The sequence below is a fragment of the Pygocentrus nattereri genome, chromosome 16 (genome assembly GCF_015220715.1).
Source record: "Pygocentrus nattereri isolate fPygNat1 chromosome 16, fPygNat1.pri, whole genome shotgun sequence".
In the NCBI taxonomy this organism is placed as follows: domain Eukaryota; kingdom Metazoa; phylum Chordata; class Actinopteri; order Characiformes; family Serrasalmidae; genus Pygocentrus; species Pygocentrus nattereri.
In genome coordinates this window covers 27359762-27383050 of record NC_051226.1, presented here as the reverse complement: position 1 = coordinate 27383050, position 23289 = coordinate 27359762, and the positions used below count along the sequence as shown (strand labels likewise).

Here is a 23289-nt window from a genome sequence, read left to right as displayed (position 1 = left end):
ATTTAATAATGAAGTTTTATTCCCCCAGCTCGGGGATACCCTATTTGGGGGCATTTATGGGCTGGAGGTTAGGGAATCGGCCCTGTGAGCGAAAGGTTGCCGGCTTGATCCCCAGAGCTGACAGTACATGTCTGAGGTGTCCTTGAGCAAGACACCTCACCCCCAACTGTGGATTGGGCTGCCCACCACTCCGGGCAAGTGTGCTCACTGACCCCTAGTGTGTGTGTGTGCTCACTAGTGTCTATGTGGTGTTTCACTTCACGGATGGGTGAAATGCAGAGGTGAAATTTCCCTGTCATGGGACTAATAAGGGTCACTTGTAATTAATGCGGTGGCACGGTGGCGTGGTGGGTAGCGCTGTCGCCTCATAGCAAGGAGGGCCTGGGTTCGATTCCCCGGCTAGGCGCCCGGGGTCCTCTCTGTGTGGAGTTTGCATGTTCTCCCCGTGTCTGCGTGGGTTTCCTCCGGGTTCTCTGGTTTCCTCCCACAGTCCAAAAGACATGCAGTCAGGCCAATTGGACGTGCTAAATTACCCCTAGGTGTGAGTGACTGTCTGTCTGACCTGTCCAGTTTTATTGCGATGGAGGAGGCACTGTGGTTGAGGATTACACAGACTGCCATTCTCTCTGCTGCAGAACTGTTCATAAATCTTCTGAAATATGCAAAGTGCATACTTTGTACTTGAGGATTAATGCTGGAAAAGGAGACACTTTTTTACCAAGTCTTCGGCTGAGATTTCTGCAAAAGTGTGCCCGCTTCTCATGTTGTGCGCTGCAACAAAGACCTCCAAAGACAGCCTTTATTGAATACGTTCACAAAATAATGAGAATGATTCCCAACAGAGTGGTATTTTTAGTGCCTCTTGACACCAGAACATCATGCTTCCTTTATGCAACTGTCATCACACTGTTTGCACGAATAGACGATGAATGATTTACGCAGGCCTACTTAACACGTTTTCCCATCAAGCTATTTATGAGCACATGTGGCAGGCGTTTTAGTATTCAATAGGCCTGTGTGATGGAAGTGCTTCTCTTTCAAAATGTATTGTGTGAGTGATGTTTAGCCTGATATGAAGAGCTTGGATATTAATCAAGTGTGAAGTATCTATAGCGCATCAGCTCTGTTCATATTTCAAGAACTGATTAGCACATTTTTAAAAATCTCCATTAAGTAATATTTTGACTCTGCAAAGTAATTTCAAACAATAATACAGAGGAGTTTCATTCTCCGCTGCTGGTTCAGTGCCTGGATTGTTTTGATGTTGCTCATACCTCCCACATTCGTGCTTTAATATTTTATTTTAGAAGAGAACAATGTGCATAACAAACTAAACTCCCATGCTAAAATATGCTGGATGTTTTTTGACCTGATACTTTTTTAAAGGGGAGTTGCACCAACTTTTCAAAATCTCTTCTCTTTGAGATGTAAACAGAGGCATTCTGAGTGGTGTGATGTGAAGTGGTTCATTGTAGAGAAACGTACACACTGATTTCTTTACAGTGGTGGGGATGGGAAACAGATGTCATCATGTCTGCAACACAGATATAGCAATTTTGCTTACTATCCATCCATCCATCCATCCATCCATCCATCCATCCACTTTCTAAGCCGCTTCTCCGTCAGGGTCGCGGGGGGGATGCTGGAGCCTATCCCAGCGGTCATCGGGCGGAAGGCAGGATACACCCTGGACAGGTTGCCAGCTTACTATCCAAAGCAACCTAAATGTGGGCCTAAATGTGTCTTCTAAGTTTTTATATGTAATGCTGATATTGGTTATAAATAGTCATAAACCTGAACAAAAAAGTAGTTCCTTGGGGACTACTTTGCCTTACAACACCCTGCATGCATCCCTCCGCCATTAATGGGTTAAAATAAATGGTGTAAAATACATTTTAAGCCATAACCTTACCACAAAACTATCATAAAACAATATCCTACGGAGCCCCGCTGGTGTCAATATGTGTAAATAAAAATAATGCATGGCCACGACTTAGTAAGGCCTGGGAATGAGATGATTAAGCCATGGCCACGACTTACTAAAGCGTGTTAATGAGATCCTAATGCGTGGCCACGACTTAATCTCCACGATCTCGTTCCCGCACCTTACTAAGTCATGGCCACGACTTAATCATCTCATTCCTGCACCTTATTAAGTCGTGGCCATGCATTAGGATCTCGTTGCCACGCGTTAATAAGTCGTGGCCACGCATTATTTTTATCTATACAGGATGTCACCAGCAGGGCTTCGTATATATCTAACTGCTTGATCTAACAACTTTCTGAGAGGGAGCTATTATAGGTGGATATCTAGTTCCTATCGCCACCACTGTGGACATTTTGACTTGGTACGATTCTCTAGAACAGAGCCTTCCACACCAAACTGCTGTTGAACGACTGTTTCCATCTCCACCATTTAATTATGGAGAAAAAGAATCAGCGTAGTTCCCCTTTAACCCTTGTAGGAGCTTCATTACTTCTAGTTTAGTCTTTGAAGTACGATACGTTTAGGAGAATATAGGGTTTTAATAAACTTTTTACACTTGTTCTTTGTTTTGGTGCAGCATTACACACTCCCACCTACAGAGGGCGAACGTTGCTTTTGTAAAGGGAGATTTTCGGTTCCGCCCATGTGAACAGGCGCAGTCGGAAATGCTGTCATTATTTCTTTCTTGACACGTAGTTAGCCGAGTTGGCGGTTCTCTCCAGCACAGGTAAGACTGCTGCTACGCGCCAATACATGGAAAAATAAAGGCGTTTTGTGGTGCAGAAGTGTTTTATACATCTGCATGTTTCGTGGGGACGTTTATGTGGTTCTTCGCCGTGTTTTGCTGCGTTAGTGACTGTTGGCTTGGAAAACAAAGTCAGTAAGTTAGCGTTAGCCTCCTAGCAACAGTACCTAGTTCCAGTTTTATCAGGTTTTTCTTCTCGAGTCTTTATAAACCAGACAGACCGATTAAAGCATATTGAGTGTGGCATTGTGTCAGCACTTTCTTCAGTGTTACTGCTACTACGGCCTTTTTGGTTCAGTACATTGTTTTGGTGATGAAGCTGTGCCTGCTCGTTAGACACACCGAGCCAGAAATAACTGGTTTAAGTTTTGGCTCGTTTTTATGGAAACCCTTTCAACCAGATTGGGACTTTAACTTATCCTGCAGTTTGGCACGTTATGCGCCTGTGTGTCCACAGTGTGTACAGTTTTGTCTCTGATGGGATTGCTTGTACATGTAGCTTCATTTGCAAGCTAATAATGTGCGGTGTTACCATAATGGCCAGTAGTAATATTTAACACTCACTAACTTCCTAGCCTTCAGTGTTGTTAACTGAAGTTTCAACATAGCGTTTTTACCCAGGTGGTTAGTCTCTTTACTAGATAAAGTCTTTAAAGGGGAATTCCACAATATTTTTTTTCAGTTCAGTCAATGAGATGTAAACAGAGTCATTCAGAGTAGCTTGACGTGAAATGGTGCATTGAAGAGAAACACACGGACTTCTTTCTTTACAGTGGTGCTGAAAGGAATCGGGAGACACAATGTTTAAAACATAAATACAGCTATTTTATTTACTATCCAAAACCGCCAGTGGACTCGCACGTCTTCTGAGTTTATATGTGTGATGTCGATAGTTATAAAATAAGTCATAAATCTGAAAAAACGTTTTCTTTGGGGACTATTTTGCCTCATAATGTCCTGCTGTATCCCTCCATCTTAAGTTGATTAGAATAAATGGATTCAAATCTGATTTGTCATCGAAAGACTGCCTAACCCTAACCCTAACCCTAACCCTAACTTTCCATGAGGAAGATTTTTAGAGGTGGATGTCTGGTTCCTATCACCACCACTGTGAGCAATTCTGACTCTGCAAGATTCTCTGGAACAGAGTATTTCACACTAAAAAAACCTCTAAAATTCACTGTTAAAAATTGTGTTCCCTTCTAAATGATTGGTTTCCAGAAGCTCTATTGTGCATTCATTCCTTTAGCCAAATTAGGCAGTGTTCTGGTTGGGAAGCTTAATGAGAGAGAATAAACATAGACAGTCAGCAGCTTTTTAGCAGTAGTAATTCATCAAAGTCATGGTGAATAATGCAGTGAGTCTCTGTACTTTAATCACCATGATATTTTACTTTGGCCTTCAGCCATTGTTCTCATCTTTTCACTAACTAGTTATCTTGTTCTTTTGCATAAGTCACAACCTAGCCAGTTATTTTCTATGAATACCCTGCAATTAACTAGCTGACATGCTGTGCCATATGTAATGGCACAGCTTCTGTTTCAGTGCCGATTCTGTGCCAGTGCAAATGGCCACATGGTATTAACTTGTGTTTCTTGTTTAGGAGCAAAATGGCTTTGTGCTACATGGATGCTATGCACAGCTAACATTTGTCTTTCTTTTTTTAGGGTGCTTGCAATGTCAGGATTTGACAACTTCAACACAGACTTCTACCAGTCTAGCTATAGTGTAGATGAACAAAACCAAGGAGGATATGCCTACAACAACACAGAGGACCCGTACAACAAGTATGTTTCTTCAGCACTAAAATCTCACATGTTCCCCCATTCAGCAGCATCCTCTAATCGCACACTAAGCAGTCCTGGATAGAGTACTGTATAATCTGCTTTAACCTAATGTTTAGCAGAGCCTTATATTTTGCATTTAGTTTTATCAGTGCTATCTGGTGTCAACAACTATGACTTAAAAAGGGAAACTCTCAAGGTTTCTTCATGCTCTCATGCCGTTTGTCTTGGCTTGCTCACTAGAGACATGGATCTGGGTTTTACTAAAGCTGCTTTTTGGCAACGGCACTACACAAATGCATTATGAATTGAATTGAATTTACAGCATCACAACATGGAACTTGTAAAATTGTAGGTAACAGAGATGGATGTAATCTAATTCCAAGTTATCTGTGTCAGGGCGATATCAGCAGAAGATGCTGGATCTGAGGAAAATCCAATCCAATTCTGTAACAGATGTATCCTGAAATAGTGCAAACTCGCACTGATGTGAAATTAGCTGTGTATTTATTCATGTGTGGTGGTGGAATGTTTGAGTAGGTTTAATGATTGCCAACTTATTGGAATTGCTTTTAATTAATAGTAGTAAATAGTTATTTAAAAACAAAATAGTTGTTAAATAAAAACTACCAGGTTGATTATTGGTTTTGGCCAATAAGTTACCTTTTTAGTGATTTATCGAGATAGAATAATATAATTTTTTGTAATTCCAATAAACTTTTTTTTTTTTTAAAGGCATGCTATAAATGAATGTCCTACTGCTACAGTCTTTCTGCAAAGCACACACATGCTTACGTAATCTGAACAGTATTGGTAGACCTTCACATTTAAATTGTAGTTGGCAAGTTATTCATGAACTGAATTCGAAGCATTAGATTAGGGTAAACACAAATCTCAGCAGCACTTTGGCCCAGTTTGAGATGTCTGTATTAATTTAAAATGGCTACTTTTAAAGCATCTTCAAAAAGAATTAATCAGATCATTTATAGGTATAGGCAGATACTAAGGATTTTGTTTTGTTTTGTTTGGAAAGGACCTCATGAAGTGGCCAGTGAGCATAAGTACAGGGCTTCATTGCATCAGTCCTAAGAGAGCAAGGGCTGAACTAATTTGTTTGTCTTTCATGTTCTATTGAAGTACATCTGTTAAGCTGGAACATTTATAGTGTTTGTCTTTTACGCACAGGCCATATGGTCAATATGACTATTCACAGCCTATGGGATACTCAGCACCCCCAGGGATGATGCAGCCACAGCAGCCCTACACAGGCCAGATCTACCAGCCCACGCCTGCCTTTACACCCGCCTCCTCACAGTCCATGTACAGCAGCACCTTCGAGGATGAGCCACCACTATTGGAGGGTAAGAGAGGCAGGTTTGCTTTGTCTGTAAGGGAGGGATGTTAAGTTTTCAGAGGCAAGATCTAAATTTTGTGATGTGGTAAAAGACACAGCACAACAACATGCATCATGTCTCTGTGACTGTATGTATGTATGTATGTATGTAACTCACACATTGTCTGAAATTGGGATTGGACAGTTTTAATACCCAGAGGGGTAACACCGAGGGGTAAAATCCAGAGAAAATCATACTGTTTTAGTTTAGTTTTGTAGTTTCTATAATAATGGCTTTCTGATTATTGTGGAAGTAAATGGCTTACTGCTGCAGTTACCCTGCAGAGCATTTGCCAGTGGACATGTTTATACAGTTATAATTTAAACATTGAGTGACTATTGTAATGAATTTTTATTTAAATTGTGAGTTTTGTAAGTTTAAATTGCCCAATGTAAGGTTTTTTTGATAAATGTGAAACTAGTGTATATATGAGTCAGGAAGGGGGGAAAAAAAACAAAACAACCCAAAATGTGTTTGTGTGCTGCTGCAAGTTACTCTGGGAAAACCTGACATAAATAGCCTGAAAGTCAGAGGTGTCAGGCCAGATTTCTCAGTGGTTTTTCAGATCACATCATATAGTGTATATACATACTTTGTGTTAACAGCACACGTCTCAATTGCAAAATCAACATGATGGTGGTGAAGATATGATGATAGTAATAGGTAACTCACATCTTCAGAGTTTTGACAGAGTTCTCTTAGAGATCACTTTTAACATGCTCATGCTCTTTCGAACACATGGGGAAAGGTTCTGAAGCACAGTCAGAATGACATCAAAACAAAATGATTTTGGTGCTGCGCTCCCTTAACTGGCTTCCTGTAGCTGCATGCATCAGATTTAAAACCCTAACGCTTGCCTACAAAGTCAAAAATGGACCAGCCCAGACCTACTTGATGGCAATGATGAAATATCGAACTGTACCATGAGCCCTTCGAGTTTCGAGTACAGTTCGGCTTAACCCGTCATCCTTCCAAGGCGCATGGAAGACAAGCATCAAGACTGTTCTCCATACTGGCACCCAAGTGATGGAACAAACTCCCACTGGCTGTCCGTACAGCAGAGTCTCTCACTGTCTTCAAATGCAGAATGAAGACACATCTCTTTATACAACACTTAAATGAGCACTGAATTAAGTACTGATTGTAATGTACTGTACTGCACTTATATATTGTTTTATTGTTTTGCACTGTTCTGTGTTCAACTCTGTTCCTTTTTCCTCTCGGTATTAACAGTGAATTTTGTTTCTAGCAGTATCTGAGCTCAGGACAGGCTTTCTCTCTAACCTGTTGGTAACTAGCAAAGATACTTTCTGTAGATAGATATAGCACTTCTTGTAACTTGCTCTGTTTAAGAGCTTCTGCTAAATGCTGTAAATGTAAATTTGTGCTATAAAAAGTATTTGAGGAAAAAATAGCATATAACAATATCGTTGACAATACCTTAATATCAGGCACAGATGTGATTTTGTCACTTTTGTACCATCTCTTCCATAGATACCGTAAGAATTACCTTTCTAAGCACCCTACCGTTGGGGGGAGTGCAGTTCTTTTGCCTGCTGATGTCATAGCCAACCATGTCCAGAAGTGTAAAAGTGTATAATTGCCGCACAATGTGGTTAGCTTTGTCTTTCATGTGCTTTGAGCTGTCCAAGGATGTTGTCGTAATGGCATTTTGAGAAGATGTAGTGATTTACTTTACGTGTCTCAGACAAAAAACATACCAGCCTTCAACCTTCAAGCTTTGCAGCATTGTGTGATGGGTCCTAGCTAGCAATTGGGTATTTTTTGGCATTGTGGGTTAGAGTGTATTCATTTAACAACCAGACACTTAACTGGCATGCTGCCCAATTGAGCATCCATATGGTTGCATAGCAGAGATGTATTTAACATTGCTGCACAGCCACTGGTTCTGATAAAGAGAGTATAAAGCCACAGTTAGATTTGCCACAGTAGGCTTAGCTGGGTACTACAGTGGGATGGAATAAGGAAAGATGATTTGTGATTACTTCAGGTGCTTGTGAAACACAGGTAATTGTTTCAAGGGAATTTGATTGGCTGACGACATGAATTTTCTTCCTCACGAACGTATCTTGCACTGGCTCAGATTAGTTGCTGAGAGTCGTGATGGTAGTTTGTCTAGGGGCAGCATTGCTATTGTGTAGTAATTCCAAGGGGGTTTGATTGGGGGCAGGAATGTTCATTTTTCACTTGAGCTTCACCTACACAGGAGCAGGTTGGGTGTAGAGTTGCCATAGTAATTTATCTAGGGCAGCTTTGCTCTAACCTGCTCCAGGTCTGTGGATTCCTTAGAGAGTGCCTTGTTTTTAACTAGGGTATGTGTGTATCAGCTTACACACTCATACACATCCAAACCTGATAGAAGCATATAATAAGTTTTTGTGAGGTTACGTTTCTGATGTTTCACATCCATTTTCTGTGTTCATGCAGATCGTTTTGAATTTGTAATATATTATGGACAATCCCTTGGTGCCAGTGCAGACCTCTTCTCAAACATGCTGCCTAGCAGTCAGTCATATATTTGTAAAGTTCAGGCGAGAAAACTCATACCACATTGCCAAAAACCACAGCTTTAAGAATGACTCATTGCTTCATGGAAGCTCATAAGCTCAGCCAGAAGGCATATTCTATGTGATCTCCAGCCCGAATCCCTGCACCCTTTAAGGCAGGTAGTCCTAGTTAAGCCAGGCCGTCCCAGTTCCTCGTTACTGTGATTAAAATGGGTCACAAGCTAACAGTCCCATTCAGCAGAGCAAATGGAGGCAGTGCAGGGCACTTCTCATCTGATCTTATCTAAACTGAAGGTGGAATTTCGACCTGTTTAATTAATGACTTATGGTGGGGTGTGTGTGTGTGTGTGTGTGTGTGTGTGTGTGTGTGTGTGTGTGTGTGTGTGTGAGAGACCTTGGAAGTTATATTTGGCAGTATGTCAGTAGTTTACAGGGACATGTCAGACGAAGCTGAAGGCAGCATTTAATGATAATAAGCAACACCACAGAACAGGTTTCATTTTGCCTTTCTTTTCATATAATGCCAGTTGCTCGACTTCATTAGCTCAGGTTTGAGTCATTTTCGTCTAATCTTGTGTTGGTTGTTTAGTCTGCGAGAATCAAACTGGCTCTGCTCGCCACAGAACATTTCTTGCTAAGTAAGCTAATGGTTGGACATTTAACAGTGGTTAGAGCGCTTGATATACACTGCTCAAAAAAATAAAGGGAACACTTAAACAACACAATATAATATAAGTAAATCAAACTTCTGTGAAATCAAACTGTCCACTTAGGAAGCAACACTGATTGACGATCAATTTCACAGCTGTTGTGCAAATGGAATAGACAACAAATGGAAATTATTGGCAATTAGCAAGACACACTCAATAAAGGAGTGGTTCTGCAGGTGGGGACCACAGACCACTTCTCAGTACCTTTCTGCTTTCTGGCTGATGTTTTGGTCACTTTTGGATGTTGGTGGTGCTTTCACACTCATGGTAGCATGAGACGGACTCTACAACCCACACAAGTGGATCAGGTAGTGCAGCTCATCCAGGATGGCACATCAATACGAGCTGTGGCAAAAAGGTTTGCTGTGTCTGTCAGTGTAGCGTCCAGAGGCTGGAGGCGCTACCAGGAGACAGGCCAGTACACCAGGAGATGTGGAGGAGGACGTAGGAGGGCAACAACCCAGCAGCAGGTCGGCTACCTCTGCCTTTGTGCAAGGAGGAACAGGAGGAGCACTGCCAGAGCCCTGCAAAATGACCTCCAGCAGGCCACAAATGTGCATGTGTCTGCACAAACAGTTAGAAACAGACTCCATGAGGATGGTATGAGGGCCCAACGTCCACAGATGGGGGTTGTGCTCACAGCCCAACACCATGCAGGATGCTTGCAGGCCTGATTTTCAGGCGCCACGCCGGAATTCCGCCGTACCGACGTGTCTGCAAGGGGAAAAAAAAAGGTTTGCCTTGTGCAGGGGTCGGCAACCTTTTTGGCTCAGAGAGCCATAAAAGCAAAATAATTGGAAATTTATTTCAGTGAGAGCCATGTAATATATTAAAACGACGACGACATCTCACTCTAGCGAACCGAAACTAAATACCGGACGTTTGTGATATTTGTGATTTTGTTGTCAGCACATTCAACTTTATACAGAACAAAGTATTCAATGAGAATATTTCATTCATTCAGATCTAGGATGTGTTATTTGAGTGTTCCCTTTATTTTTTTGAGCAGTGTATATTGAATGAGGTCTTCAAAAACTGTTCATTTATTTGCTGAACATGGGAGAGAACTAAACCTTTTGATCGTTAAATTTTGAAATCCTGTAGGAGAAGACGGCACAAAAGCACCATAAATGCTTTTATGTGAATTATTATCAGGGTACTGAGGACAGTGGTAAAAAGAAAGTTTGAAGGTTTGAAACAAGTGGGTGCTGCCCAATCCTAAAAATGGCGCCATCTTGCTATGTCAAAAAACATCTTTACACTAAACTAACACAAATGGAATGGCACATGGGTTAGGTGTAAGCTACAAACAAGCCAATTCAAAATTGAAAGTGAAAGAGCATTAAAACATTTCTCTTGCTATTTACTAGCTGGGCTAGTCTTTGTCCAACCACAGACCATTGAATACATCTCACGACAACTTGGAACCTGCTGCATGTAAGGGTGTTAATGTGAATAGACAATAAGAACAAAACTGACAACCTCAATAGTTGTGACCAGCTTACTGTCTAAGAGAGATTAGATGTTCTATGTACATGTGGAGAATTCATCTGAGGCTGAGACTTCAACTGGATGTGCTCTCATAAGAGCTATGTACACACTTACACATTGAAGCACTTGAAACATTGCATGATTTTGATGCACTGCTGCTAGTTAAGCGGAATGAATAGGAACCCAACCTAAACCAAATAGGCTTTTGGAGTATTTTCAAAGCCCTGTCCTCTTTGGCTTTGAGTGTTGCTTGGTCTAAGGCTCAGATGTTGGATGTTTTTCTTCGTCTGAATAAATTGGAGTTTAGACTTTTAATGAAACATGCAATCATTTGTTCAGTCAGATTCAGCAATCATCTTGTTTTTTTTTCTTTCTTTTGTTTCAATAAAATGAAGCCTTTAGTGGCCTCACATCATGTTGCGTTATTCAGAAAACTTGTTTACCAGTTTGAGTTGATTTCCAGCTTGACCCAGTTTTGACTGGCTTCTGTCAAAGCATGGACATTCCATCATTTCCCCTTTTGCCTTTCAGAGTTGGGAATCAACTTTGACCACATTTGGCAGAAGACCCTAACGGTGCTGCACCCACTGAAGGCAGCAGATGGCAGCATAATGAACGAAACAGATCTGGCTGGACCAATGGTGTTCTGCCTGGCCTTTGGGGCCACGCTACTGCTTGTAAGTGGCACTACTGTTGACTCAATACTGGAGTCTTATTTCTTATTAAGGTGTTGTCTGAAAAATTGAAAGCCTTCACTTCGACAAAACATACTGGTTTGTTAGCCAGACAGTTATGTAGACATTTTTCATGGTTTCATGCAACCAGCATAAACAAAGCCAAAAATATATGGCTTATGTTTGATGTACTGAACTAAAGTTGTTTTTTGAATTAAAATGATATCCATTTTGCAGCTTCTCCTTTGTTCTGGAGTATTATTTTCTTAGGCCTTACTAATCTGTTCTAAGCTTTGGTAACTTTTTTTCTTGAGAATAAAAACTGTTCTTAACTTATAATGAACATTAATGTAAAAGTATAAAAAGTAATATTGGACCAGTTGTTGTGAAATTATCACACAATGTAAACAGCTGGTGTTTATGAATTGTTTTAAAAATGGTGATACAGGTTTTGCCATGGTGACAGTGACAAAATACCAATTTACTTTTAATCTGGTTTTAAAAACCTGTTCGGCTTGCGTTCTTATTTTCTGGCATGCAATAGAAACAGATCTTCCATCATTGGCTGCTCATGAATCTTTGTGTTTGTTGTAGACGGGAAAGATCCAGTTTGGCTATGTGTATGGGATCAGTGCCATCGGTTGCCTGGGCATGTACTGCCTCCTTAATCTCATGAGCATGACGGGCGTCTCTTTTGGCTGTGTGGCCAGTGTCCTGGGCTACTGCCTGTTACCCATGATCCTCCTCTCCAGCTTCGGTGTCCTCTTCTCCTTACAGTGAGTAACTTTTTGTCTATAAGCTAACAAGCTGATCAGGTAGTTGGCCTTCTCATGGCATCATGATGAGGTGTGGTCAGAATGTGAAATGACCATGGAATATAATCGCACATTGTGGTGACTGATGAAAGCAATGTTGTCTGGTTAACTACAGCTTCATATTCAGGTAAACAAGGCATAGTTCACTTGATTAAACTTGGATTACTTCATTTTAAAAACATTGTTTTAAAATGGATCTTGTCAGTTAGTGAGTAGGTGTTAGTTGGCATGATGATGATGCATATTTTAAAATCTCTTACTGGTTGAAACATGACCTCTTGGACACACACATGCATTTTTCCACAGAGTTTTATGCATTTTATATCTTTTTTTTTTTTTTTTTTTCCCTCTTTCTTTCTGGAAAAAAAAAGCTTCTACTTTCCCAGGTCATCTGTAGCACTTTAGTCCTTGGATGTTTTGTGTCCATTTTTGTTTGGTTTTAAAAAAAAAAAAAAAAAACAACTGTTTACTGGTTGAACTGTCAAAATAATCAGTACATTACTTGATTTCTAAAATGATGGAAACCATCCTGGCTAGCTAGCACTGAATGAATGTTTGAAGGATCTCTTTAGAATAATTTGTCCTGCAAAATCTAGTTGGGCACTAACTGTGAGGAAGCTTAGTGCTAAGCATAGTGAAAAGGGAACAGAAACTTTGAAACTGAAGTTCTTTTGCTCCAGTTTGCAGTTTGGTCTGATCCTATTGAAAAAATATTCAGTGCAATCCATTTTTTTTCCTTTGAGAAATGCTGACACAAGAAAAGTTTAGAATAACTCTGCTAATTGAACATCCTTCTGTGTGTTTCAGAGGCATGTTGGGTATCGTTTTAACAGCCGCGATCATCGGCTGGTGCAGCTTCTCTGCTTCCAAGATCTTCATCTCTGCTTTAGCTATGGACGGTCAACAGCTGCTGGTCGCATACCCCTGTGCTCTGCTCTACGGAGTCTTTGCCCTCATTTCTGTATTCTGAACTCTACTAAACTTACTCTACAGGACACAATGGCCCGCCAACACGTACTTTTACTCAAGGACCACTTGGTTATGAAGTGCATCAACAAAGCCGCAATTCAGCCAAGTCGAAAACCTCCCCATGTAACGCATTCCATATTTAACATCTGCACAAAGGCATTGACCGCTCTTTTTTTTTTTTTTTTTTTTTTTTCCTTTGTTTTTCAGCCCCACCAACTTTAAAGACTGCCCAGTAGAAAAGCAACATTATCTAAACATTATAATGATTGCTTTATTTGTTTGTATTTGTTTTGCTTTATTTCTTTTTGCTTGAAACGGGTAAGAAAACAAAATTAAATGTTCCTAGCACAGCCAGAATTTAAAACTGAGGTATGGACAAAGAATAGTGGAGTGCACAATCAACACACCTCAGTCCTCTGCCTCGTAATACGTGCTTTTTGTGTTGCGTTCTGTCATTAAAGAAAATCGCGTCTCGCTTTCAGCAAGTGTTCGCATGATGAGTCTTTCCTGACTCAAAATCCACTGCATATGCATTGATTGTTCAGCGTGTTAGTTCAGAGGCTGTAGCCAGTACAGAGAGCCGAGCATGTGATTAGGATCACGTACACAGTGGCTGCACAGTGGTTCACCCCCTTACATGTTCATGTGAAATAGTACACTTGGGGGCTTTTTTTATTGTAAACAACGAATGTCATATTTTACACATGACCTGCAGATAAAAGGTGTTGAAATGCAAGATGCCTCTTGGTAATTCAAATGACCTTTCAGTCCCTTCTTATCAGTACCCAACTTCATCTGTATTGGAAGAATTTGCATCTGAAAGCAGGGCATAAGATCTCTTTGTTTACTAATGTTCTTGAACCTAATTGCCATGATGTTTTTGCATTTGTTCATCTATTAAGATAGAAGTGGGGACATGGTACAGATGATCAAGAGCTGTTTGGTCAAGTATCAGTTTGTTCAGTCCCTGTAAAAACTGAGTAATGCATAGTTAGGAAGAGCTTTTTTCCTTCGCTCTTAGTTCTGAATATTGTAAGAACAGGGCATCGTTGTACTGCAGAAGTCAGGGAGCCAAAGCCACGCTCTGTATCTGCCCGCTATATTTATACACAGTGTAATTTGTTTTTGTACATACAGAGAGGTCAAGTGGTTTATATCTATCTTGTCTTGTGGAAAGTCAGTGATTGGTTGGTTGGGTGTTCCACTTGTGTTGTTTCACGGGCCATTTTACCAAAATAAACGGACAAGTTTTGGTTGCACGTGTGTCGGAAGGCCACATTTTTGACTTGAGATGGTTATTACTCAGCTGTTGTCAGTCTAGGTCTTTTGTAACGACAGCCCTTTCACAACGGGGCACTGTTTACTACCTTATGTCAGTGTATAGTGTGGGCGAGGGTCTATTTTGTGTACCGAGGAGTTCTCTAAACCCAGCTGGGAGAATGAGCTCAGCTCCGTTCAGTTCATTTGCTCTACTTTCTCATGGCTATTCCAGTGCATACCCTGTTACACAAACACAACACCTCAGAGTGCTAAGACTTGTTGTTTTAGTGGTCACGTTAGTTTGTAAGGTCTGAGAGACCACATGTTTAACCTAGTCTTCAATGACCCAAATGAGTTTCTGCTCTGAACCCTGAACATGTAGTATTATGTCTTTTTCAGTATATATTAAGGTAACATACAAATCAGTTATATTAATTTTATTAATGCAAGTTTGGGAGACCATTCTTCCTGAATACTGTTACATAGCTTGTAGCCAACATAGCTTGTTTTAATGGGATTGGACTGTTTTGTAGTTATTTTTTTTTCTGCTTTTAAAATACCAAAGGGACCAAATGAATCTTACATAGGTTTATTAAAAAAAAAACCCATGTCCAGAAGGTAACCTTGCTGTTAGTTTAAAAAACATAAAACTTAAATTATCTCTTTTTATAAATAATCTGAAGCACCTGGTGTGCTTTAGTATGATGCAGAAGTCAGAGATCACCCCTCATTTATTTAATTTCCAGTCAGAAGACCTACTAAGTATAGGTTCCTGATCTTTTGGAGGTATTTCTGAGGAGATTAGATGTAAGATATTGCACTTACAGGAGGAAGAGTAAAGTCAAGTCAAAGCAATGTGGAGCAAATGTGACTCCTAGCAACTGCACAAGACCTGGTAGACAACTCCGACTCTTACCATCAGATAAATGGTCCAGAGAGAGAGAGGAAAAAAAAATCAAGCTGCGTGATTTCTTCATATCCGGAAAAAAGTCCACAGATGCTTCTGTCCATCTTTCCACTGTGAGAAGACAACTCTGAGCTATATTTCTGAAATGACAGACACAGAAGCTGCTGGAGTTCTCAGAACAATGAACTGTCCACCCCAGAGACCAGACCTTAACATCATTAAATGTGTTTAGGATTATTTGAATTGAGAATCAGAAAATGCAACCAAGTCTTCAGAAAAGAGTGGGTACAATCCTGAGTCTTCAGAAAAGAGTGGGTACAATAAATACTGAAAATTTGATATTTAGTAGGTAGCTTAGTAATTTTCTCTTGCATATGTGTTGTACTTTTCCTGACACTGAAAAATAAATAGTCTGTGCTTAATAACTGCTCTGACTTAAAATTAAATAACTGAAGCATTGTCTCTGAAGTTTGCACAGGACTATACATTGCAGTTAACTGTAATGTTTTGGGTGGTATGTATATAGTGTGCAAACTAGAAAATCAATATTGTAGTATGACACCAATACTGGTATACTGCTAATGGGTCTTATTCACCAACTGTTCTTAAAATAAATATTCTGCTTAAAACACACAGAGACACACTTTAAGACACAGTTAAAAACACACTTTTTACAGAGATTCTGATGTTTTCTATGCACACTCGAGCACAAAAGTGCGAGCATTTATGCCGTTTTAAGAACATATCATGAATCTGACAATAGATTTTTTCTTAGGACCTTTTTCAAGAATGAATTTAAGAAAAAACTTGCTGAATGAGGCCTAATGGTCATACATTGTCCACAACAATCCCTGCCCTCTACCTGGCTAAAGTGCCGTAGGAGTTGGCCTAGATTGACCATCTTTTCCACAAAACAGCCCTTTGAAAAGTGTCCTTTGATCAGAGTTCTAAAGGGCTGCAGAACTGGACATTTTGGTGTCCTACTCAAACAATACTGATGTGGCTTGGCAATTGATTCTCATGAACTGAGTCAGCTGGCTCCAGTAAAACGCTAAACTCGTTTCTTGCTATCGGTTGTATGGCCAAGAATTCCTGCAGCAGACTAAGATTTGGCACAGCAGGTTCCAAGAGATGAGGCTAATAAAAGCCATTAAAACCACGGGGGCTCCACTGAGAATGATGCTTAGCAGCCAATCACAGTAGTCAGATTTTGTGCATTAAAAGAAGTATTTTTCTTTTATGTTTCACTCCATAAGACATCTATTGGAGAGTTTGGAACCATTCAGATCATGTGAGGAGTCTCAAAATAACAGTGTAATCCACACGTACATTTGGATAAATATTTTTCCCCAAGTTCACAGTGGGAGTTATGCAAGGAGCTGGGCTGTCGTGCGATGCTTGCTGTGTCTGAGCCCTAACTGGCCCCTTCTGAGTTAGGCTTTGGACTCTGAAGACTAGAGGCCTCCAGCATCTGGTCTTGATGAAGGGCCTTTGCTTTGCAGGACTGGTTCATGCACCCAAATGTTACTCACGCAACTAAGCAGGCCCTTTGCCAAATGGAGGCGTCAAGTCTGAGCATGCAAGCTAAACAAGCTAATCATGACGGTGGTAGTTTGGGCCTTAAAGATTGTCAGCTTATCTTTGTGTTTTGTTGTCGTTGCTAAGGGATTTCACAATGTGCTGTTAATTTATCCTCAAGAAATACAAAAAAAAAAGTCTTGAGTGCTGGGTTATATATTAGGGAAATCTAGAGTTATTGCCTACTCTATATTTTTATTTATTAAGATGTTTCTTTCCCACCTTTGCTCCCTGATCAGGAATGCTAAAACTTATTTAACATGCTAACTATCTGCTAACTGTAAGCTAGGTGTATTGACATTTTATTGAAATGAAACTTGTCTGATTCATTTCTAACAGCGAGATGGCAGTTAACCTTTGAAGAGAAATACTAGATTTATGGAGTACATTTCAGAGATGTTATTCCTTTTTAATATGTGTCTCTGACAGTTTACTGCCTAAACTGTTGATATCATATGACCTTGAAGATTTTTCAGTTCATTAAGATGTTCATGTTTGACAGAAGACACATTTTCTTGAACCCACTTCACTTATCAGGAAACTGTATCTGTTATCTCACATGCTAACTGTGATGCTACAATATTTCCTCTAAGGAAATTTGTCCAGTTCCACAGTGAGACTATTAGCTAACAGTACGGTTAACTTAAGGTGAGATATACTAGATTTCTTGTGTAATTTTATTCATGTGAACTTATATATTATGATAAATCTATAAGCTAGCTCTCTATCTGCTAATTGCTAACAGAGAGTCTAGCGTACCAGGTTAGCCAATCCATCTCTAACAGAGAGCCCTATTAGAAGGCAGCTAGGTTGACGTATGAAGAGAAATGCTGCTTTATTGCTTAAAGATGTTTCACTTCAGATGATTTTTTCATGTTTGCCCTAAGACCTCTTGTCTAAGACTTCACTGATCAGGAAACTGTAACAATTGTCTCAGATGCTAATTATCTATTTGCTAACTGAGAGCTAAGTGTACCTACAGTGAGCTTGTCCAGTTTTACAGTGAGACTCGTTGGATGGCAGCTTGGTTAGGTTAGAGAAGAAAGACCAGCTTTATTCCTAAGGTTCATCTTTTCCATCTTTGCTCTAAGATGATATGGCTAAAGCTAATGTACTTATATGAAATCTCTTTTGACTCCCTGTGATAAGGAAATTTTATCACTTCTGACTTTGAAGATATCTGTCTTTCTTCCAATCGCTCAGAAATTGTCTAACCTGCAAAGTTTTCTTCAGTGGAACTCACCCAGTTCTTCATTTACAGCCTGACCCATTAGATGGCTAAATTATTTACTTCCACTGGTCAAGATTTTAAAAATACTGAAGATATTTTTATTCATCAATGTTTTTTTCTTCATATTTGCACAAGGGACTCTGGTCTAAGACTGACAGTCTTACTGTAGATTAGATGAACACTTTTTGACTTCTAATGAAGCCCATTAGATGGCAGTGTTGAGTCAGTGACTGTTCCAGCTCTGTCTGGCTAGACCTGATCATGGTCATCTACAGCAGAAGTTGCATAATGGAGGCCCAGCTGGGCTGCTTGATTGACAGCCCTGTGAAAAGAGCTTCTCTGGCAGAGTGATCCGCAGAGGAACCGTAAAAAAGCTGTCTGCTCTTTCAGTGCATAAAGATGTGCTGTGATCACAAAGCTACAGTATAGGAGGCAGTGGGCAGTATAGGAGGCAACTTTGGCTGCCCTTGATGACCTGTCAGATTTTTCCAAAATCAATTCCTGTACGACTGGGGAATTACTGTTTGGTATGTTTTGTTACCTGGAGCTGTCCAGCACAACTCAAAAAGAAGTGTCTTGCTAAAAGTGTTTGTAGTCACATAGCAGGCCCTTTGCCCCCAGACACTTTTGTGAAACCTTTGCTGCTCCAGCATCATCCTGGGGTCAACTCTACCTTTGGGAATCAGATTTGACCTGTAATGTCTGGTTGCAGAGTTTCTCACTTCCCAGCTTACAGTGCAGTACCAGTGGATCTGGATCTAGAGTTTTTTGGTCTGTGGCTGAATCAGATGTTCTGCTTTCTTCAAGCAGTCATATGAAAAGTGAGGTGCTGAGACCTGTACTACCTATAATCCTCCCAGACTGGTGGTTCTGTCCTGCACCATAAGAGACTGACCATGTTGAATATGGGCTACTTTAAAAATTGTGTTAAAATGAATAATCATTGATTAAAAAGCAATGAAAAAGCACATTCAGGGATCTTTTAGTACTGTTTTTGTTCATTCTTAAGTGTTGATGTCTTGTGTGATGTCTCACTTACCAAGTATAACTGTTATGGCCCTTCTTGAACCATAGTGGGATGTGACCACACTACTCGCAGAAGACATGCCAACATACACAATACACACAAATAATTACATAAGAACTGTCAAAATATAAAATATTATAGAATTGGCTGTTGTTTGTATCCAGAACATTTTTGTAAAGAAATATGCCCCAACTCCTCACTTCATGGTTTAGAATTATCTGCATTATTGCACATTTCAAACCATTTTCCACTCACCCCAAATTATGTAGTCAAGCTTCCAAGATGTTTGGTGTCCAAAATGTCTTTTGAAATTCTTAGATTTACCCCGGAGCTTCAAGCCTAATATCGCAAGTTCCTTAGCATCATGCACACTTCATGCCTCACATTTACCTCAAAAAAAGTCAAGATTTATTTCAATAACACTTTTTACGGTGGGCGTTGTCAAGCTGCTTTACAGAAAAACCAGGTAGAAGCTTCAAAGCAAGCCAAGGCTGACACAATGCCCCAAATCAACGTAACTGCAGTTATGAAACAGATACTGAGCGTAAAATGTCACAAATCAGTAAACATACCATACAAAAAAGCCTGCAGAAAATACGTTTAAACTCATTTTCTTAACAACTAGAACTTGGCTGAACAACTTGCCAGATAGCTAACAGGCTCCTCCATTGGTATCCAGTGTTAGGCTTTGAATTAAAGTATTTACCAAAGGATTTACTGTATTACCTATTACTTAAATGTCTTACAAGCTTGGCAGATCTGCCATAAGCAGTATTAAACCCAGTGTGCTTAGTGAAAGTGTATGATGAGTCATTTGCAGAAATTAGCATTGTTGCATTGGTCAGTGATAAGATAAGGTGATGGTTTCACTATTAAACACAGCTAAGGCATGAGATTCATATCATATGACAAAATGGGTGACAAAGTTATTGTCCTCAGCACTAGGAAGGAATTATATTTCTTGGTGAATGAATGATTTGACAGTACCATTACCAATAAATCAAAGTGCTTATTGAACATGTGTGTTTAATCATATTGTATGTTGTCACCATAAAGCAATAAGCCACTCGAGGCCATGCATTACAGTGACTATAAAGCAGCGGTCACCAACCCTCCTCCTGTAGGCTCCTGCTGTCCTGCCCTTACCTTACACATCTGATCTAGCCAATTGAGGATTTTGAAAGAGATTCATTAGCTGGAGCATGTGTGGCAGATTGTAGTTTAAAATACAGTTCACAGCAAGGTAGATCTCCTAGACCAGGACTGGGGAACGCTGCTGGAAAGCATTTCATACCTTTTTTATGTGGTTTCTGACACTGTATGACATACTGTTGTTTAGAAATCTGGACTAAACTTGTTGCATAACTACAGACAGTAGCAGCAGCCAACTTGAAGCCGGAGTCATTTTCTTTCTCAGCAAATGCTGTGGTATCATTCCACACAAACATCAGTCTCAGGTTACCAGCTGGACTGAATGACTGTGTGCTGTCATTGGCTGAACACAAGTCAGCACAGTGGCAAACTATGACCTTGAATGAAAAGATACTGGCTGTTGGTTTTGCTTCCACTATGAATGTAGTAAAACAAAAATGCCCCGTTCTGCTTCAAGATTTTACAAGCCATTACGGGGAATCCATTCTCTTCCTCTCAAACAAGTGATTACAGCTTTCTGTGTTTTCCTAATGTTGGAGAGTTGTGTCATAGCTGCATGGCTATATGGGCTGTGAGAGTAAGTAACTGGAAATCAGCCTTTTACTCTTGAGGTCACGGTGAGATGATACAAGGGCCTTTCTCCATGCTCCTGCACTACAACAGTGAAAAGGCAAATATGACATCTTTTTGGCAAAATACAAAGTGTGAAAACTCTCTTTCTGTCCAAAAGGGTTGATGGTGTCATGCAGGCTTTGTGACACTTCAGTCCTCCCAGTGCTGATGCCTGAGGTGACCGTAACCCCCAGTCAAGCTGAGGTTGAACACTGCACATTGAACGGATGGAAAGCCCACAATCCTGTGTCAAGATCACTCATCATTGCGGGTGAGTGAGACTGCAAGACCTCCGATTCATGAGAAAAAGGGTGACACTGCACAGCTGTTTAGTAGGTTGTACAGCACACTCAATATATTGTTTGCAAATTTTAACTGTTGCAATGAATTTCCACCCCCCCACCAGCTCTTTTACTGTAAGTGCTTGGTCCTGACTCATCTGGAAAGTTATGAGGCTAGATAGGGATCTAGACCTTCAGGCTCATTGAGCTGTCAATAGATGCAAAGTTGAAATCATTGCCCTCGTCTGTGAGGAAAAAGGAAATGCTTGTTTGTGTAAAACTGCCTTCACTCCAAAGAGGGCTTTGTGGCCAATCCAAAATTGTGCCTGTGAGAGGAACGATCCAAAAATAATGATGGCAATGAGTGTGATTAGTCTGCTGTTTGGTGGGAAAACTCAGCAATTGGTATTCAGTAGCATAGGGCATTATCCACGCAAGCCCCCAGTGCATGAATATTCACGGCCGCAACTGTTACTTGAGCACTGATTGTGACTTCCTGCTGTGTCTGCACTTCATTAGACTAATTGTTGCACTTGTTGTGCGAACCCTCAGTCGATTCGGAACTCGGTGAACCACCAGCCAAGCACGATGACTGGCAAGCTAGCACACTGCTAGTGGTAATCACAGGTTATAATTCTTAGTGTGAGTAATAAACTGGATAAATATACGGATTCAGCTTTATGTTTACTACCTGACTAGCTTTTGTTTCTCAACTACAGAGGCTCTATTCAGGCATTTTACACTGTAGACTATTCACAGTGTACTTACTATGTACTGCTTAATGTTCGGCATTAAACAAAAACAACAAATTACAGTATTTCATGTCTAGAAGTGCACCAAGTTTGGCATAGGAGTTAGATATAATACACTCAGTTGCTATTATAATACTTTGAAATTCTTATATCACTAATGTCCTAATACAATTTAAAACTCTTCTTCTCTTTTTTAAGACCCAACGTGGTTTATCATCTCCTCACATTTCAGCCCTCCTGTATTCACGTTCAGCTTCATGCTAGTCTCGTAAGGCATTCTTGTAACAAGGACCAGGAAGCCATGAGATATTTTGAGCTGAATGTGGGTAGAAAGACTTATTAAGGTGAGAGTGCTTTGTAAGGGTGGAGCTCCAAGTAGAAGGAGATGGTGCACTCATAACAGTGTCCAAGAGTAAAATGAGTTTCATTTTCAGTTTTAGTGTAAATTTAATTTTGTTTCTAAATCATTGTCAAACGTTGTGTTACTGTTTTATTGGGCCCTTAAATGGTCAGGTTCTGCCAGTGGGCCTAAAGTTTTATTACAAACTTCTATAACTTAAGAATAGCTCAACCAGTTTGCATTGAGTCTCCTGTAGTTAATAAATAATAAGGCTTAGTATGTAATAAGCCTGAGATATTAAGGGGTTCATTTTAACTGGGGCTTTTACCTGTGATTTTCTCATTTGTAGGTCCCTGTTATTATTATTATTTCTATTTCTGATCTTATGTGTTTCTTTTGTCTTTGTACAGTGACTAAGTACATTGAAAGGTGCTTATAAATACATTTCTGTTCACATTAAATTATTACAAATACATTCCCTGATACCTGGGTTTTGGCCTAAAATGCATTTCTTATTTTTAATCCAATTAGGGCAGAGATGTATACGTATTGTAAGGCAAAATAATATGCAACGACATAGGTTTTTTGGATTGGCTATATAGAAACACTTTTTAAACACACTTGCATGACTCAATTTGAAAACATTGTCCATTACAGGGTTCATTAGGGAAGTACAATTTTATTTCTGATTCTGTCTGCTAATAAAATAATAAAGTCTTTTTGACATGTAATTGAAAATCTATTTAAAAACATGATCTTTGACGTTTTACCTTTTTTCACTATTTTTATTTATTTTTTTGTAAATATATGCCCATTCCAAATATTATGCCTGCAACCCATTCCAAAACAAATGGGACAGGAGAATGTTTCAACAGCACTTAAACACAACTGTGTGGAGACACCATCATTCACCCAATTTTGAAAGCGTATATTTTTGCTATTTATCTGTTGTCTTCAGATGTGCAACAGTATAGGGCCTTCGTTGTCGTATTTTGTGCTCTATAATGTAGTACAGTTTCAAATGAGGGAGAGGTCTGTACTGCCAGCAGGCC

General features: G+C 39.9%; 1 protein-coding gene across 2 annotated transcripts; it reads left to right on the top strand.

Moving 5' to 3' along the window:
* The first annotated feature begins 2645 nt into the window (after positions 1–2645).
* yipf5 (Yip1 domain family, member 5) lies at positions 2646–14356 on the top strand. 2 transcript variants are annotated; one of them, XM_017701112.2, is made up of 6 exons: positions 2646–2714; positions 4400–4519; positions 5702–5877; positions 11171–11316; positions 11908–12089; positions 12936–13098. In XM_017701112.2, the coding sequence occupies exons 2-6, from the start codon at positions 4410–4412 to the stop codon at positions 13096–13098; spliced, it is 777 nt and encodes a 258-aa protein (XP_017556601.1). In that variant the 5' UTR covers positions 2646–2714; positions 4400–4409. The 2 variants fall into 2 exon arrangements, with proteins under 2 accessions (XP_017556601.1, XP_037402208.1); XM_037546311.1 differs by lacking the exon at positions 2646–2714 and having other exon boundaries at positions 12936–14356.
* Positions 14357–23289: the final 8933 nt, after the last annotated feature.

Coding starts and splice junctions, on each gene's coding strand:
- yipf5 (XM_037546311.1), top strand. CDS start 4,410: ATGTCAGGATTTGACAACTTCAACACAGACTTCTACCAGTCTAGCTAT. Junction 5,878..11,170: donor TGAGCCACCACTATTGGAGG/GTAAGAGAGGCA, acceptor TTTGCCTTTCAG/AGTTGGGAATCAACTTTGAC. Junction 11,317..11,907: donor TTGGGGCCACGCTACTGCTT/GTAAGTGGCACT, acceptor TGTTTGTTGTAG/ACGGGAAAGATCCAGTTTGG.